The sequence below is a fragment of the Typopeltis vanoorti genome, chromosome 22, assembly GCF_054136105.1.
Source record: "Typopeltis vanoorti isolate ZY-2024b chromosome 22, IOZ_Tvanoo_1.0, whole genome shotgun sequence".
Taxonomy (NCBI): Eukaryota; Metazoa; Arthropoda; class Arachnida; order Uropygi; family Thelyphonidae; genus Typopeltis; species Typopeltis vanoorti.
In genome coordinates this window covers 36,691,354-36,707,148 of record NC_143570.1, presented here as the reverse complement: position 1 = coordinate 36,707,148, position 15,795 = coordinate 36,691,354, and the positions used below count along the sequence as shown (strand labels likewise).

The window sequence follows — 15,795 nt, the reverse complement described above, 5'->3', positions numbered from 1 at the left end:
GAATGACATTTGGAAGGATTTGACAAGCGACATACAGCTATTTGCTGAAGATGCAAAGGTAGGAAGGGTAATCAGGAATGCTGCTAATATGCAGTACTTGCAGAATAATTTGAATAGGAATGGAATTGTGGGTATGGGAAAATGGGTGTCCGTTCAACGTGTGTAAATGTAAAGTCATTCGCTTTGGCGTGATTAAATATCCAATGTCGTGTTATACTGATGGAATTATGCTAGAAGAAAGTGATGAGGCTAGGGATCTCAGAGTGTTAGTAGACAAGAAGTTAAAGTTCAGGGGCCATGTAGCAAAGATTGCAAATACAACTTAAAAGATAATTGCTATGCTGAAACGAACGTTCACATGCAAAGATAAGGATGTCATTTTGCCTCTTTACAAGGCCTTGATAAGACCTCACTTGGGTGATTGTGCGCAGGTCTGGTCTCCTGGTTTCCGTTGTGATTCTGATAGAGTGGAGAGAGTACAAGGAGAGTGATAAAAATGATATCAGGATTGTGGAATACTGATTATGAAGACAGATTGAGAATTTTTTAGGCCCCAGACACTAGCAAACAGGAGAAAGAGGGGTGATGGAGACTTACAGACTTCTGAAAGATTCATACGGGATTTCAATTTATGGAGGACAAGAGAGCATCCTTGGAAGATGAAATGAATGCTACTAAGAAGGGGTCAGGGCTAGGTTTTTTTCTCATAGGGTGGTGCGTGATTGGAATTGGATTGCCATTGGATGTTGTGATTTGCATGCCACATAAGGGGTCCAGACACTTTTGTCAACATAGTGTATATCATAGACATCAAATTTTATTCGGTTTCCATTTAGACAGAGCTTCGAAAGGTTTTGCTCTCTTCGATCCCTGTGAATGGTCGAGAGAAACTGGATTATAAGCACTGGACCATTTTGAATGGATTTTAAATATATACTTTCCAAAACAATTAGGGGATATTTTGGCTTTCTTGTAAAGTATAAAGTTAAAAATAATTAACAAATGTAACACATTTGTTTTAAAACATTCTTAATATACAACAAAGTAGAACACGCAAATGCGTACAAAATCATGTTAAGACTTGTCGAAACGTGTCTTAGCAGTATTAGCACGTGGGGGGGGGTATAAAAGCGTGGCTTGTTGCGCTCACATCCACAGTGCATAATTATCACTTCAATTGTAAACTTGTATCATCTACCGCCCATTATTTTGTTAAAAATGGCAGAGCAACATGATATCCTGGAATTGATGGCTTGGAGAGCCATTGGTCGATTAGAAGCTGGACAAACGCAGCAAGTTGTCGCTCAAGCGTGTCGTGTATCTCAAAGCGTAATTTCACGACTTTGGAATCGCTTTGTGGAGACGGGAAATGTTCGAAATCGTCTTCATGCCATAGATTTATATGCTCGAAGACCAATGGTTTGCATTCCACGTACTGCAGATCACAAAAGAGCCCGAAGAATTTGGGCACAGGAACACCGCAACTGGACAAATGAGGATTGGGCTCGTGTACTTTTTAGTGACGAGTCCAGGTTCAATCAGATAACCGACGTATCTTGATATGGCGTGAAAGTGAAACAAGAAATAATCCACAGTTTGTTCGTGGAAGGCCCCCAAATCATGGTGGGAGTTTGATGGTATGGGCTGGAATAAGTATAGGTGGCCATACTGATCTCTATTTTATCAGAAACGGTTCTTTAACAGCCCAAAGGTATCGCGATGAGATTTTGGAACCTACAGTTTGTCCATATACTGCTGCAATTGGCCAAGAATTCATTTTTATGGATGACAATGCTCGTCCACACTGTGCAAATTTAGTACAAGAGTGGTTTGAGAAAGAAGGTATTGAACGGATGGACTAGCCTGCCCGTTCACCGGATTGTAATCTAATCGAACATGCCTGGGATGCTTTAGGTAGGCGCGTTTCTGCTCGACTGGGGCCACCACGATCGCTTCAAGAGCTCGAAATTGCTCTCACAGAAGAGGGGAGAAATATCCCACAAGAGTTTAATCATCTTATCCAGTCTTATCCAAGATGTTAATGGAGACCATAGGTCTTATTAAAAATTAACAAAAGCGTTTGGGCTATTCTTGTTAAAATTATTTCAGGCTAAAATGTATAATTTGTTAAATTTGTAATAAATATCAATTTTTAAACAATATTTTATCAATTACACTCTATCCATAAGTAAGAAATATTTATTCATGTATAAAGTACCCAATTGTTATAATTATTTGCAAAAATTTATAATTATCCAACAGAAACTAAAATATCCCATACTTGTTTTGAGCAGTGTAGATTAACAATAAAATAGTTCCTGAAAAAGTAATGTACTTTAGTATACGTATCGTAGGGTAACAGGATTTCCATAAATGGAATTATTTATCACCATAAATTCGCACTTAATGCAATTTAACCACCAATATATGCCAAAAGAAAAAAAAAAAAAAACACGAAATGCAACTCGCTACAAATTTAACTCAGAGCTTTAATTTAAAAAAAAAAAAACTTTAGGGATTTAAGCGTATCATCTAAAAATTATAACTTTTTTTTTTTGAACACTCACAAAGGTGCTTTTAAATATGTCTTTAAGAAATTACGATACTTTATGACAATCGGAAACTAACAGGGACATCGATGACGAGAGATGACAGCTATTTAATCCCAAATTTCATGTTTCTGTATCCATTTATAGAGTAATAGGGTCCGGTAGCAGATGTCGGGAATACTGAACATCAGCCTTTTACTGTCTTATCGATGGCCTAAATTTCACTACGTGACTCAGTTGTCGTTTAAGGTGCTCTGGTATTTCTCTTAAGAGAGTCGTTAAAAGGGGGACTTTGCTCAATGAAAGTTGCTTCTACATCGCACAGAAACTTCATTATCCTCTTCAATTATCACTGGTAGTCAAGGTAGTTTTGGATGAATGTTTAAACAGTACCTTTCTGAAAGCCAAAAAGGATTTTTTTTTTTTTTGTATTTATTCCTAAGCATTTTATTCTTATGACACCAACGTTAACTTCTGCAGAAACAACTTCAATGAAATCGTTACAAAAATTGCTCCTGGAGAGAAAAAAAAAGACGAGATAGCAAGATTATATTCACCAAGCAAAGACAACTTCACCACATTAACACAGCGCTACCTAACATAAGGATTTGTAGTTAATACTACTCGTGACCCACATAGTTCTTTGATCTTTTAGTGATGCAATACAGACTTTCATCCGAGCTTTTCGCCATCACCTAAACGCGGAAGTATATCTGTAAGAGGAAATTGGACAAGTTTCTTTTTTTCATTTTTCCACTTGGCGTATTAAAACTGAACTAAGAAATTCGATGATAGAATCAACATGCAAAAATATTACTCGCTAAAGGAAGAGAAAAAATCAAAAACTTTAACGAGGTTAATAGGGAGGCCTGTTCTTGATTTAAATGAAATTGGATGCCCAAAACGTGAAAACATAACGTGTACTTTTAAATGCTTTTGGAAAAATAACGAAAGATTCTGTGCTTTTAATAATTCTCAGAAGTATATGTATTGGTTTCAAAAATATAAATATGCAACCCTTCATTTTACTACAGTAATAAATTCCCAACGATCACCAAATGAAAATTACCATTCAGATGACAGTCACATTGTCAAAAACCACAAGATGGCAATTCCATCAGCATGGGAAGAACCTTGGAACAACAGTGCAAATTTAACAATAAGAAGATTAAGGAACAAAAAAAAAAGATTGTATTTTTCACTTTATTTTCACTTTAAAATTTACAAAGTAAATTTTACATTCAGTAAATACAATTTGTAAATAATATTTCATTCAAATAAAATGTGTAAATTTAAATGAACAAATTGGGTATCGTTGATGTGTTATACAAACTTAAGACCATAACATTTTTTTTTCTCCTTGTAAAATTTCATGCCACAAACTAACCAAAGACTTTTTTTTGAAAATCCACTCAGTGAAACTATGTCAACTCTTGGAAGCAAAAGAAAATGGGTATTAAATTAATAGGCAGAATTTTAGTGGAGAATATTTCACCTGAAAAGTGACAAATTATTTATTATATATGTAGATACCTCTAATAGACTAGAAAAAACAATCATACTTAAAGTACAACTGTTAGAATTTGGTTATTTACAAAGGGAAATTAGATATTTTAACCCATCAAGTTACTAAACTCTTAAAAGTTTGTTGTATAAATAAAAAGGTATCGTAGCATGCAGATAATAAGTGAATCAATACGTATAGATCAAAAAATACTCGCCATTGGAAGAGAAAAATCAAAAAACATTAACGAACTTAATAGCCAGACCTGTTCTTCATTTAAATGATACCAAATGATGAAAACAATATGTGCATGAATTTCAAAACTTTGAAAGGGTGATGAATTTCTTGTTTGTTGTGAGCATAAATATTTGTATTGGAAAGAATATCTAATATAATAATTGTGTTAAAATATATATATATATAAATATCCCTACTGCGAAATAAATGTCGGGCTTAGAGGACAACAGTCAATAGGAACTAACAGATATGAGTTTTACATAATTGAACTATGTAAAAACTATAGTTCAACTTGTTTTGAAACGTCACATGGAGAAAAATCACGTGAATTATACGTAAGCACCAGTGGGAAATCATACACTATGAACATCAGCGTGAATGTGAAATCGGAAGAATAAGAAAAAAAAAACTGTCTTTTGCATTTTATTTAATTTCTGTATGTTAGATTAAGTAAATACAATTTGTTAATAATATTGCGGTAAAATAAAAGGTAACATAGAAATTAACAAAATGTTACAGAGCTAATATTCATTTGAAATAAATTCCAGTTTCCTAGCTACACAAAATGTAATCAAACAAACAAACTTGAGAACAATAAGTTTATAAAATCCTTAATCAGGAATGAATAACTTAGGATATGTGTCATCAGAATTTTACACTAGAAAAACAGTCGTACTTCCCCTAACTGATAATACCATGCAAAACATCAAAGGGAGAATATGAGTCATGTAAAAGGTGATGTTCGGGTTGTGCTGCTGTGGGAAGTATTATCAAACCCTCAAGTAAGACCAGGAGAATTCCAAACCCCCAGTCAGAAAAGTTCACAAGTAGACACAACAATTTCCGATCGCTGGCTGATATATTAGTCAGCAAAAGACAGGTGCTGTGAATATATGTTAGCCCCAGTAACCTATAAGGAAAAATTCAACTGCATTTTCAGACTTGTGTTTGTGTTCTGTGCTGTGAATATACGTTAAACATCAACAATTTGGAATATTCAGAAAACCTAGATAGTACCAAGATGTTCCCATTCTGGAAAGAAATGTAAGTTAATTTTTTTTTAACTTAAACATAACAAGTGATAATCGTAATTTCAATAATCACTAGCCGTATGTTTTTTGGTAAGCGTAATTCTAATACTGAATAGTTTTTTTTTCATAAGAATAATCATAGGGTATATATTAGAGTATCAACTTGGATACATTAGCGACTTTTCATGTCTAATGTGTGTGTGTGTTTGAGTGACACTAGCATATAATTAAATTATTCAGAAACGCCTAATCACTGCCACCATCACGACTCTACTCTAAGAATTCCCACCCTTTAACAGGAAAGAAATACCCAAAAATGTATTGGAAAATTAGTACAGCCATCTATAGAAGAAAAAAAAAGTGTATGTTTGAGTGACATTAGCATATAATTAAACTATTCAGAAAAGCTCGAAACACTGCGCCACTAGACCCTACTCTACTCTAAGAATTCCCACCCTTTAACAGGAAAGAAATACCCCAAAATGTATTGGAAATTAGTACATTCATCTATAGAAAACCAAACACAAAACATAACGACAATGACGGCTGTGTGTCACCCTGGGAAAATTCCAAGATATCTTATCTCGAAAAACATCGCCCACAATTCCATAGCCAAGCCAAACCACCATGTGATATCACAGAGAGACATATGTTCCCCAGAAATTTCCAAACACATAACGTCACGATTCTTATCTCTAAATATCACCAAACACACCACGTGATGTCCCTGACAGACGAGGGCCCCAGAGAAATTCCAAACATTCCAAACTCAATAACAACAAACATTCACGTCACGATTCCTTATCTTATCTTGATCTTGTTCAAAGTGTCCCACCAATCACAACACGAATCCTTATCTCTACCATCACCCATAATTCCATACGAGAAACCAAAACACGAGAACTGACGTCACTGAGACATATGCCCCCAGGGAAGTTCCAAACATTCCAAACACATGACGTCATCAAATGAACAACCAATCACGTCACGATTCCTTATCTTATCTTGATCTTGTCAGAAGTGACTACACTACCACTACACTTAACTCCTTTATATATCTTCTCCAGAAACTACTTCAGAGTTGCCAATACTTGAAAAACCTACTTTTCATAAGAGATATTTCCTGCTCTTGTAAAATTTCCTGATCTTGTAAAAATCAAGTGAATACGAATCCAATATCCCTCAAAGAATCACACATTTCGGGAATAAACAAGAAACAGTCAGAAACGTTTCCCTGCGTCGGCGTAACTTCGTCAGAAAACTCCCCAAACAGGGTCATTTGTGGATCTCCAACCAAAATGGTTTCATCTTTGTTTCCGGAGTAGCAGCTACGCGATATAAAAGTCGTTTTGTTACTCACTTAGTTTCCAGGAAGAAGTCAAACAGCGTCGAAACTGAGTAAACATGCCGTAGAGAGCGTGAGGTTGCTAAGGGAACAGACCAAAAGCACTGGTAATCTATTAAGATGTAATGTTCCGGATGCGTGTACCACAACACAACTTCTGACATTAGCTACGCACTCTTCAAGTAAATAGAAAATGCACGCACTTTGCAGCAGACATTCCAAGAATTGCTGTAAAAGAAACCTCTTTGGGTATTTTCACATCTTCGCAATACTAACCGAACAAGTGGAATTGTGGACTGCTGCATGTAAAAAAGGTGGCCGATTAAATATTTATTTGCCTTTAGAAACAAAGTGCTAAACAATATTTATTCACCGTACTTCGCGTTGAATAAATATTTGCGTGTATGTTTTGCTTTACAAACAATCCATCAAATAAAATAGAAAGTCAGCAGTGAATTCAAATCCTAAATAAGTGGAAAAACAGATAAGGTGAATTGGAAACGTCGTTTGAGTGAAAGAACGAATTACGGATGTGTTCACATCTTACGCAACATTACATTGCTTCACCTAGTGAAGCAATGTAATGTTGTGTAAGATGTGAACACAGATTGATCGCATTGAGAGAAACAGGCCATATTGATATGAAAAAAAAAAAAAAAACAGCCACAGCGGACTAAAGCGCATCTTCTAGGAGCATCACGAGCCCGCCTTCTAAATTAGCATGTTCATGAGGTAAAATTCGATATCAGTGTAAGTCTATAAATCGAATACCACTTGCATGATTGATGCTGAAGAAAAATGATCTATCGTTTTTTTTTTTCAAATTGAATAATTTACGTAATAGAATAAAATTAAAAAATATGAACTGACTCTTTATAACACTATTCTTTGTATTTAACTACATACTGTATAAATTCGCAACGCAAGACGTTGTTGACTATAAGAGTGAAGCAAAATGCATTTATAATCCCTGCTGCGTGAGGAAAAGTTTATGAGCTAAGTGCTCTGCCTGAGTGGGTGCGAGTTATAGATCCTCGTTAAGAATTAGGGTGGCCTTAGGTCTCATGTATATTTGGAGAAGTCTGTTTCATCATAATTTGCGGCTTGGTGCACTAATTCATTTGAATGTGAAGAGGATGCTGAGAAGAACTTTACTGCTGAAGACTGCAGGAAAGAGTAGATGTAAGGGATCTTTGTATCCCGGTGGAGTTGGACCTTTCTGACATACCATGGTGCGTTCAAGATCATGCGGAGACATTTGTTTTGCACTCTCTGTAGTTTGAGGATATTTGTACTTGAGGTGTGGCTCCAGGCTGGGGAAGCATAAGTAATAATGGGTCGAATCATCAACTGATAAAGAAGCAGTTTTATTTTGGTATCCAGCTTGCTATTCCTATTGATGAGAGGGTACAGCTGTGCAATGACTCTTGATGCTTTTGTACATGAGGCTTTTATATGTGGACTGAAGGTTAGTTTTCTGTCCAGCAGTACACCCAGATATTTGGTTTCTGCTTTCCAGGGAATCTTGATATTAAATAGGAAGATGTCATCCTTGGGAGATATTGAGTTTTTAGTGAAGAGCATGGCAATACTCTTCTGAGAGTTTACTTGCAATCTCCATTCCGAGAACCAGTGCTCTAATCTCTGCAGGTTTTCTTGCAGTTTCTTGGTGACAAGGTGCGGTTTAATAGATCTGGTTAATATAGCTGTGTCCTCTGCGTATAGGGCAATGATAAATGACATTGGATTGTGCGGAATGTCGGCCATGTAAATCGTGAACAGTATCGGTGCCAGTAGGGACCCTTGAGGCACTCCTGCCAAGATTCGTCGCTGGGTAGATAATATATCATTTAGTTTGACTTGCATTCGTCTGCCACTAAGAAATGACTTTATAATTTGGACTAGATCTAATGGAATGCCAGCTAAAATCAACTTGTATAGTAATCCAAAGTGCCATAATTTGTCGAACGCCTTTTCTAAGTCAAGAAAAACTGCTCCGGTGTATTGATGCCAATTGTAACTTGTGGTAATGAATTCGATTAGTCTATGAATTTGTTGGGTGGTACCGTGAAACTGGCGAAAACCAAACTGTTCTGAAGGAAGGTTGTTTAATTTTTTTACTGAAAGTTGAATTCTGGAAAGGATAGCTTTATCTGCTATTTTGCCAAATTAGAAATCAGCCTTATGGGACGATAACTTTGAGGCTGCTGAGGATCCTTGCCAGGCTTGTATATAGGAACTACGTCTGCCAACTTCCATGCAGAAGGAAAGTACCTAAACCTGAACATTTATTATTGTTGTAAGATGGCCTTTCGGCGGGGTAGCAGTTTAATAACTTTGTTAGATATGCCGTCAGGCTCTGTAGCTTTTTTATTCTTTAAATTCTTCATAATGTCATAAATTTCAGCTGGGGAAGTAGGTGTGAGTTGGCTGGTACAAGTATCAGGCCGTTTTAACACGTGTCTGACGTGGCGGTGGACTTTGTAAATATGATTAAAATTTAGATTATTGTATGAAGGGCTACACTGTTTTTCTAAATTTTTAGCTATAGTTTCGGCTTTTTCTGTATCTGTGTAAACAATGTTCAGGTCAGATTTGAGAGGAGGAAGAGATTTGTTTTTGATGTTTCTCAGGAACTTCCAAACGGATTCATCACCAGGTGATATGGAGGCTAATTTGTCTTCCCATAGTTTGTTTCTGTGGGCTTTAAGTGCATCTCTCACTGCACTGTTCATTTTGTTGAGATATTTTTTGTCTTGGGGTGCTCTGGTGTCATGGTATCTTTTTCTAGCTTTACTTTTTTCCCTGAATAAGTTCATTATGGCATCTGGTAGTCGTTTAGGCTTGAAAGCAATTGAATTTGAGGTGATAGATGCTATGGCTGTGTTGATTTGATCAGTAAGTTTATTGACTGCAGAATCAATTTCTTCCTTGGAATTAATATTAGGGATGGGATCAATGTAGTTTGGAAGCATTTTGGATAGTTTTTCCCAGGGAATGAAGGTGTGAGGCGAAGGAGGAAGTCCCCTCTGATAACCTAGTTGGAGCAGAATAGGATTGTGGTCTGATGATAATTCATTCAATGATTCCAGGGTGTACTGTAGGTTGATATTCTGAAGGACAGCTATATCCAAGACGTCGGATGAGCCAGTCGGACTGTGGTGAGTTGGCACTGAGGGGCCAGCCACAGCTGCGCAATTTGAGCTTGTGTAGTTAAAGAGGATGCGGCCATTCCTATTTATAGACCTACTGCTCCAGGCGTGATGTTTTCCGTTTAAATCTCCGGTGATAATAACCGGTAGTTTAACTCCGAGGATAGCATCCAGATCTGTGGTCAGCAATGTTTTTTGGGTGGGTTATAAGCAGCATAGATATTTATGTTTCCGGCTGCACCACCACCACCTCTATAATCCAGCCTATCATTCCTGTTAAGTTGATATCCTTTGAATTTAGGATTGTCAGCAGGTCTCAGGTGAGTTTCATTAATTAATAATATATACGGATTATATCTGTCATTGAATTCCTGCACGTCTAGTATTTTATTTTTAAGGCCGTTGGCATTCCATGCAATAATCATTAGAGAATCTGGGGTGAATTTTTCCCTATGCATTGGAGAGTGCAGATAAAATGGACGGTGTTTGCTGCAAGAAACGTTTTGTAGTGCTTAGTGATGGATTTGCGTTACTGAAATCCTGTAACATATTTACAAGAGAAGAGGTGATGATGGCTGTTATATTTGAATGTGGATTTGGCATATTCTGATCATGGACTGCTTTTTTGGGGCGGACCACGTCAGCATATGTTCTTGTTTGGTGTTGAAGATTTATTTTCTTGGGGGGCTCAGTTGATGGTGGGTGAACACCTGTCATCTTGGTCAAACTAACAGGAGCCTGATGAACTTGAGCTTCTTAGGCTCTCGTTTCTGATAATGAGGTAGATTCACTGATTAACTCAGTTTGCCTGTTTTTTGTGGCAAATGCACCCGCTGTAATTTGCAGTGTGGGGGCCACCACAATTAGCGCACTTAGCCGGGGTGGTTTTTGGCTTGGAGCAGGTATGTGTCGGGTGGGTGTCACCACATTTTAAACATCTGTATTGAGCTTTGCAAAACTTCTGGGCATGACCAAATTTTTGGCATCTATGGCACTGCCCAGAAGAGGCCCTCTTCCTAAGTGGCTCTGGTGAGACCTTAAGCCCACAGATTGTCTTCAAGTTATAAATATTTTTATAGATATTATGTATTTCCACCAATACCAGAGGCATAGGGGTCTTGTTTGATCTGTACATTCTGCTGACTTTATGGGAGGCAGATCTTGCATGTTGAGGTCAGCAACTATTTCAGCTGTTTCAATGTCTTCTGATACTCCTCGGAGTACCACTTTTAAATTTTTCTCCGAGGTAAGTGTGAAGGTATGGTATTGTATACCTCTTACATTGAACTCCTTGGTTAAATTTCTATAGTCAGTCACTGTAGCGGGCTGAATTTTGATGCCCTCATCTGTGTTCTTGGCAGTGGAGTTATTTATCTGCAGGTTGGCCATGGTGGTTCTTAAGGCTGTCCATCTCTGCTTTTCCCTAAGGATGACTGGAGGCAGAGGAATCTGTGTTGGGGACATCTTCATCCATGCCATTTTCGCTTGCTGACTCCGAGGCGAGTTTTGCGCGCGCGTCTCTCCTTGATCTGAATGAGTAGAGTCCGAGATTACTAGATTTAATTTTTCCTCCATTTGAGGAGCGTCTTCATTTTGATCTTCATCAGTCTCGGGTAAAGAGTAAAGATTTAGGAAGCCGGGCCATTCAATCTCGAACTTCTTAAGGAGTTTCTTTATGAAGCTGAATGCCAGCCCTTTATTTAAAGAGTCTATAATGATGTCAGGATCTATCATGTTCGATGGCCATTTGAGCTTAAACATCCTTTGAAGTTTATTTACAAGAATAAGCGCTGGCTCTTCATCCAGAGAATCTGTGAGGGCGTCTAATTCTAACACATTCATCATTAATTACACGCAAAATAACTCCATTAAATACACGCAAGTAATTCCTGCAAATATATGGATCTGAAATAGATGTGCTAACAATGGCGATTCTAGCGGTTGTTAGGCCTAACGAATCGCCCTCGTTGCAATTACAGTCCACTTACCTGTGCTGCTGTTCTTAAATACAGTATAATCCGTAATTTAATAACTTTAATCACGTCTCTGCTAGTTAAGCTAGCTGCTGCTGCTACACTACAAAACCAAAGTTTCTCATATTAGATTTACACTTTCTACCGAGAAGAAAATTCACAGATAAATAATAATCAGAAAAACTACAACAGTTTTCTTTCTATAAATGAGATTACAATAGTCCTTATAAGGACTGACTTAAAGGGGCGAAGCAAGAATGCTTTTTATCTTCCCCGTTATCTGTAGAGGGCAGTGTAGGGATAAGGTATTATTGAGCTCTTAAAGCTCTGATCATGGCAGGAGAGTAACAGCAATGGCCGAGCCTCAGTTAGAACTTCATTGACTACAGCATTGCCATCCATTATTACCCTCCAAGGGTATTGGATCACCGCCTCTGTATCTGTATAAATTCACCAAATATAGTATTTATATAGAGTTATCCATAAATAAAATGTATTAGTATTTAATAAGAAATTCTTTTTTAAAACTATTATGTTTATTATTTAAATTTTTTCTATTATTATATTACAATATTTTAAAATTGCATATTTTCTTTTATAATTTAATAAAAATCTATAGATATTAAGAAGTGTAAAGTATTTTTGATACACACTAAGAATCTACAGCTTAATATTAATCACTGACGCATTAAGAAAAGTGCTAGAACAAACCAATCAAACTGGACTTCTTATGACTTCTATTCACTTAAAATTTAATAAGTTCTTCTTTCTCCGAATCGAAACTTTCCTTTTGATAGTTTACAATAAAATCTCATTTGATTCTTAGTATCGGATCCAAATTATCAATGCCAATGCGCATTGCTTGGGCTTAGAAAAATGTAAACACAGACACAACGTAAAACGCAATAGACGCAAAACAAATGCAATTTTTTGACTTAAGTTGAAGAAAAAACGCGTGATCAACTGTTCCTCGAAAAAACAAAAAAGATGCGTATAACGTCAAGGATTTGGTAAAAGATTTTTTTTTTTTTTATTTTGAAATTCTTCAGTGGTGTCGAGTTTCTGTCAGCTGATTTGGATTAGAGCATTCAAAATGCATGTATTTCAATGTTCTGATCTGATCTGTTGCCATGATTGCATATCGGATCATGTAATCAAGAATCAGGTCACTCACTAATCCACTATGAGCATGATTGCATATCGGATCACTCACTAATCCACTATGAGCATCCGCAGTACTCACACCTGCATGCACGTTGCGTATGTTGGAGGTTATTTGCCGTTCTTTAACTTGAAATGTCATCATTGCTAAACCCATTACTGGATTGATTTCAATTTCTTCTGAAGCAATTAAAATTATGAGGTCAGCGTATTGTGTATTAATTACGTGCGTTCTCTTTTGGGTAATCTGTTTGTTTTGCCGAATGGAAAAAAAAAATGTCATCACCTTGAACACGAGTTCAAATAACTCAATAAACAAAAGATTTCTCGCATCCCAAACAAGGAACATCCCGAAGGCCAAATGTCGGGTTGTTTTAATGAGTTCGCTACGGACTCTATTCGAAAAGAAATACGCTACACCTGCAAATGTCCTAGAAAGGTATTGGCACATACGTTTGTTATTCTAACTCTTTAAACCAAATTGTTTATAAATACGTCTTCGTTTAAATCCATGGAACCTTCGTAACTCAGTTAGTTTCGACGATGCTTTTGGTTAGAAAGACCTGGGTTCGTATCATGTGTAGAACGCGAATCTTTATTAGAGGTTTTTGACTGAAGGTAAGTTAGCCAGTCTTGAGGACAAACCCAATCACCTGCGGTGATTGGGTTTGTCCTCCCGGAAACTCGTTTTTTCATCTCGGAATAAATACACTACACTACAAATCGGCCATAAGAACACACGCCATTATTGTTATTGTATAAGCACCTCCATGGAGTCCGAAGACTCATCGCGGGAGACCCAAACTATCCACAAATAATCTATCACCCCTCTCCTTAAATCCAATTACAGACAAAGCGCTAACAACTGACACCGTAGTCCTCACGTCTCTACTAACCACACTTTTATTCAACTTCCAAGGATGGCTTCTTGTTCTGCCCGTGTAGCCAAGTTACATCAATCCTATACAATCCTTTTAAGTAACTTAAACGCTTCTATCATATCCCCCCCCCCTCTTTTCGCTTGTCAACCAACTTTTACAGTCGACACTCTCAATCTATCTTCATGGGGAACGTTCTTCAAACACACTGACTTAGTCTGATTAGCTTCGACCATAAATCCAAAACAACCAAGTAATCTCCATCTACTGTTGCATTGTTCAATTGATCCAAACTTTGTATGGATTTAAGCCAAAAACTGAGTTTTTTTTTTAATAATGCACAACACTAGTTAAAAATGAGACCGGTTAACTTACTTTCAACTCATTAGTTCTATAGTAGGATTCGAGGGCCCATCTTTTCCCAATAGAAGAGAAACATCCAACCTTATATGACTAAGAATAAATAATCAAGGAGCTATAGATTGCCAGCCTATTTGGCCGAGTGGTTAGCGTATCTGCCCTTAAAACAGAAGTCCTGCGAATTCTAATCCCACCTTGGGAATTGGGATGTTTGTGAATGTCTTTAGGTAATAAATGATTTTCATCATACGGTATGACATCACCGCCTTCGTTTACTGGAGGTCTGAAGAAACTTAAAACGTTCCGTGGTGTCTCTAAAACAGGTCTCTGGACTAGGTAAAAATCAATAAAAAAAATTAATAAAATAGAAAAAATACTTAGCTCCCACCCGTGCTAATGACTATTATAGGTTTACAACCTTCTGTGAGTTGGAATCACCAAATAAATGAATAAACTTTCAGTCATTTGTTTCAACAAGAAAGTAATCTACATAGAATTACTTGGCACATCTAATCTAATGTCCTAAAACTGACGCAGTTTATTTTTTTGCAACGGACGTGTATTTATGGTCGTTAGTTATGCATTCAATGCAATGCATCCGCCTACTTTTAAACACACATTTAATACTAACAGTTCCCTAACGTACGCTATCAAACAAAAAGTTTTTTTTTTTATCCTCCTAAGAAAAAAAAATCCAGCCACACAATTTAGTTTGTTATATTTCATGTAAGCGAGACTAAAACAATTCTGCTAATTACTCAATTGATGCTTCATTCAAAAAAACATAAAAAGAACCCTCTCGATGTAATTGTGAACTATTTTTATACCTTCCTGAATTTACATTGACACGAAGATATTTCTTCACTATACAAATCAATATCGCTTAAACGCAAACGTCTACAATGGGCTACAAAAATAAAATAATAATAATATAAATAATAATAATAAAATATAATAAAATAAAATAAATAATAATAAATAATAAAAAAAAAACGTCTACAAAAATATTTAAATTTCTAGAGAATAAAAAACACGAAAAAATTCAGAAAGACTTACTTGTGAAATTGTAGCAAAACATGATAGGAATCTTTGTTCATATTTGTAAATATGAAAGTCGTTTGACTCATATAAGTATGAGTTAAACGGCTACATTATTGTTTTTACGTTGGAAAGGCAGACATTGTAAAGTCTTGTTTTACTTATTCTTCCATTGCATATTCTAAACAGTAAGCACAAACAAAATATTTGAAGATATACAAATACTTGCAAATTCTTACGAATGGGGTATAATTAACTGACAATATAATACGTGAAAAGCTGAAGAGGAATTTTTATGGCTGCATACATGAACTTCAGTTTTAAAAACAGCTGAGGACGAGAATATAGTTACTTGCACTAAGTTGTCGTCTGCGTGCTTATGCAGTCCAACACGTATTGACGTCAGATTAAAAATAAACTAATAGGGGTGTTAGGTTTAATCTGGAAGAGCAAAAAAATACTGGAAACTAGTATTTATTCTGGTCAGTAGTGTATAACATTTCACATAATTCATGTTAAGTTTTACAAATATTTAACATGAATAAGCATCAACAAAATATTACCTTA

General features: G+C 36.3%; 1 protein-coding gene across 1 annotated transcript in view; it reads right to left on the bottom strand.

Moving 5' to 3' along the window:
- LOC150094313 (uncharacterized) overlaps positions 1 to 15,350 on the bottom strand; it is a 244,464-nt gene extending 229,114 nt beyond the window's left edge. The window contains exon 1 of the mRNA XM_090411934.1: positions 15,247 to 15,350. Coding sequence (XP_090268060.1) covers positions 15,247 to 15,268 — 22 coding nt within the window. The 5' untranslated portion in view covers positions 15,269 to 15,350. The remainder of the gene's footprint in view (positions 1 to 15,246) is intronic.
- Between the last annotated feature and the right edge of the window lie 445 nt (positions 15,351 to 15,795).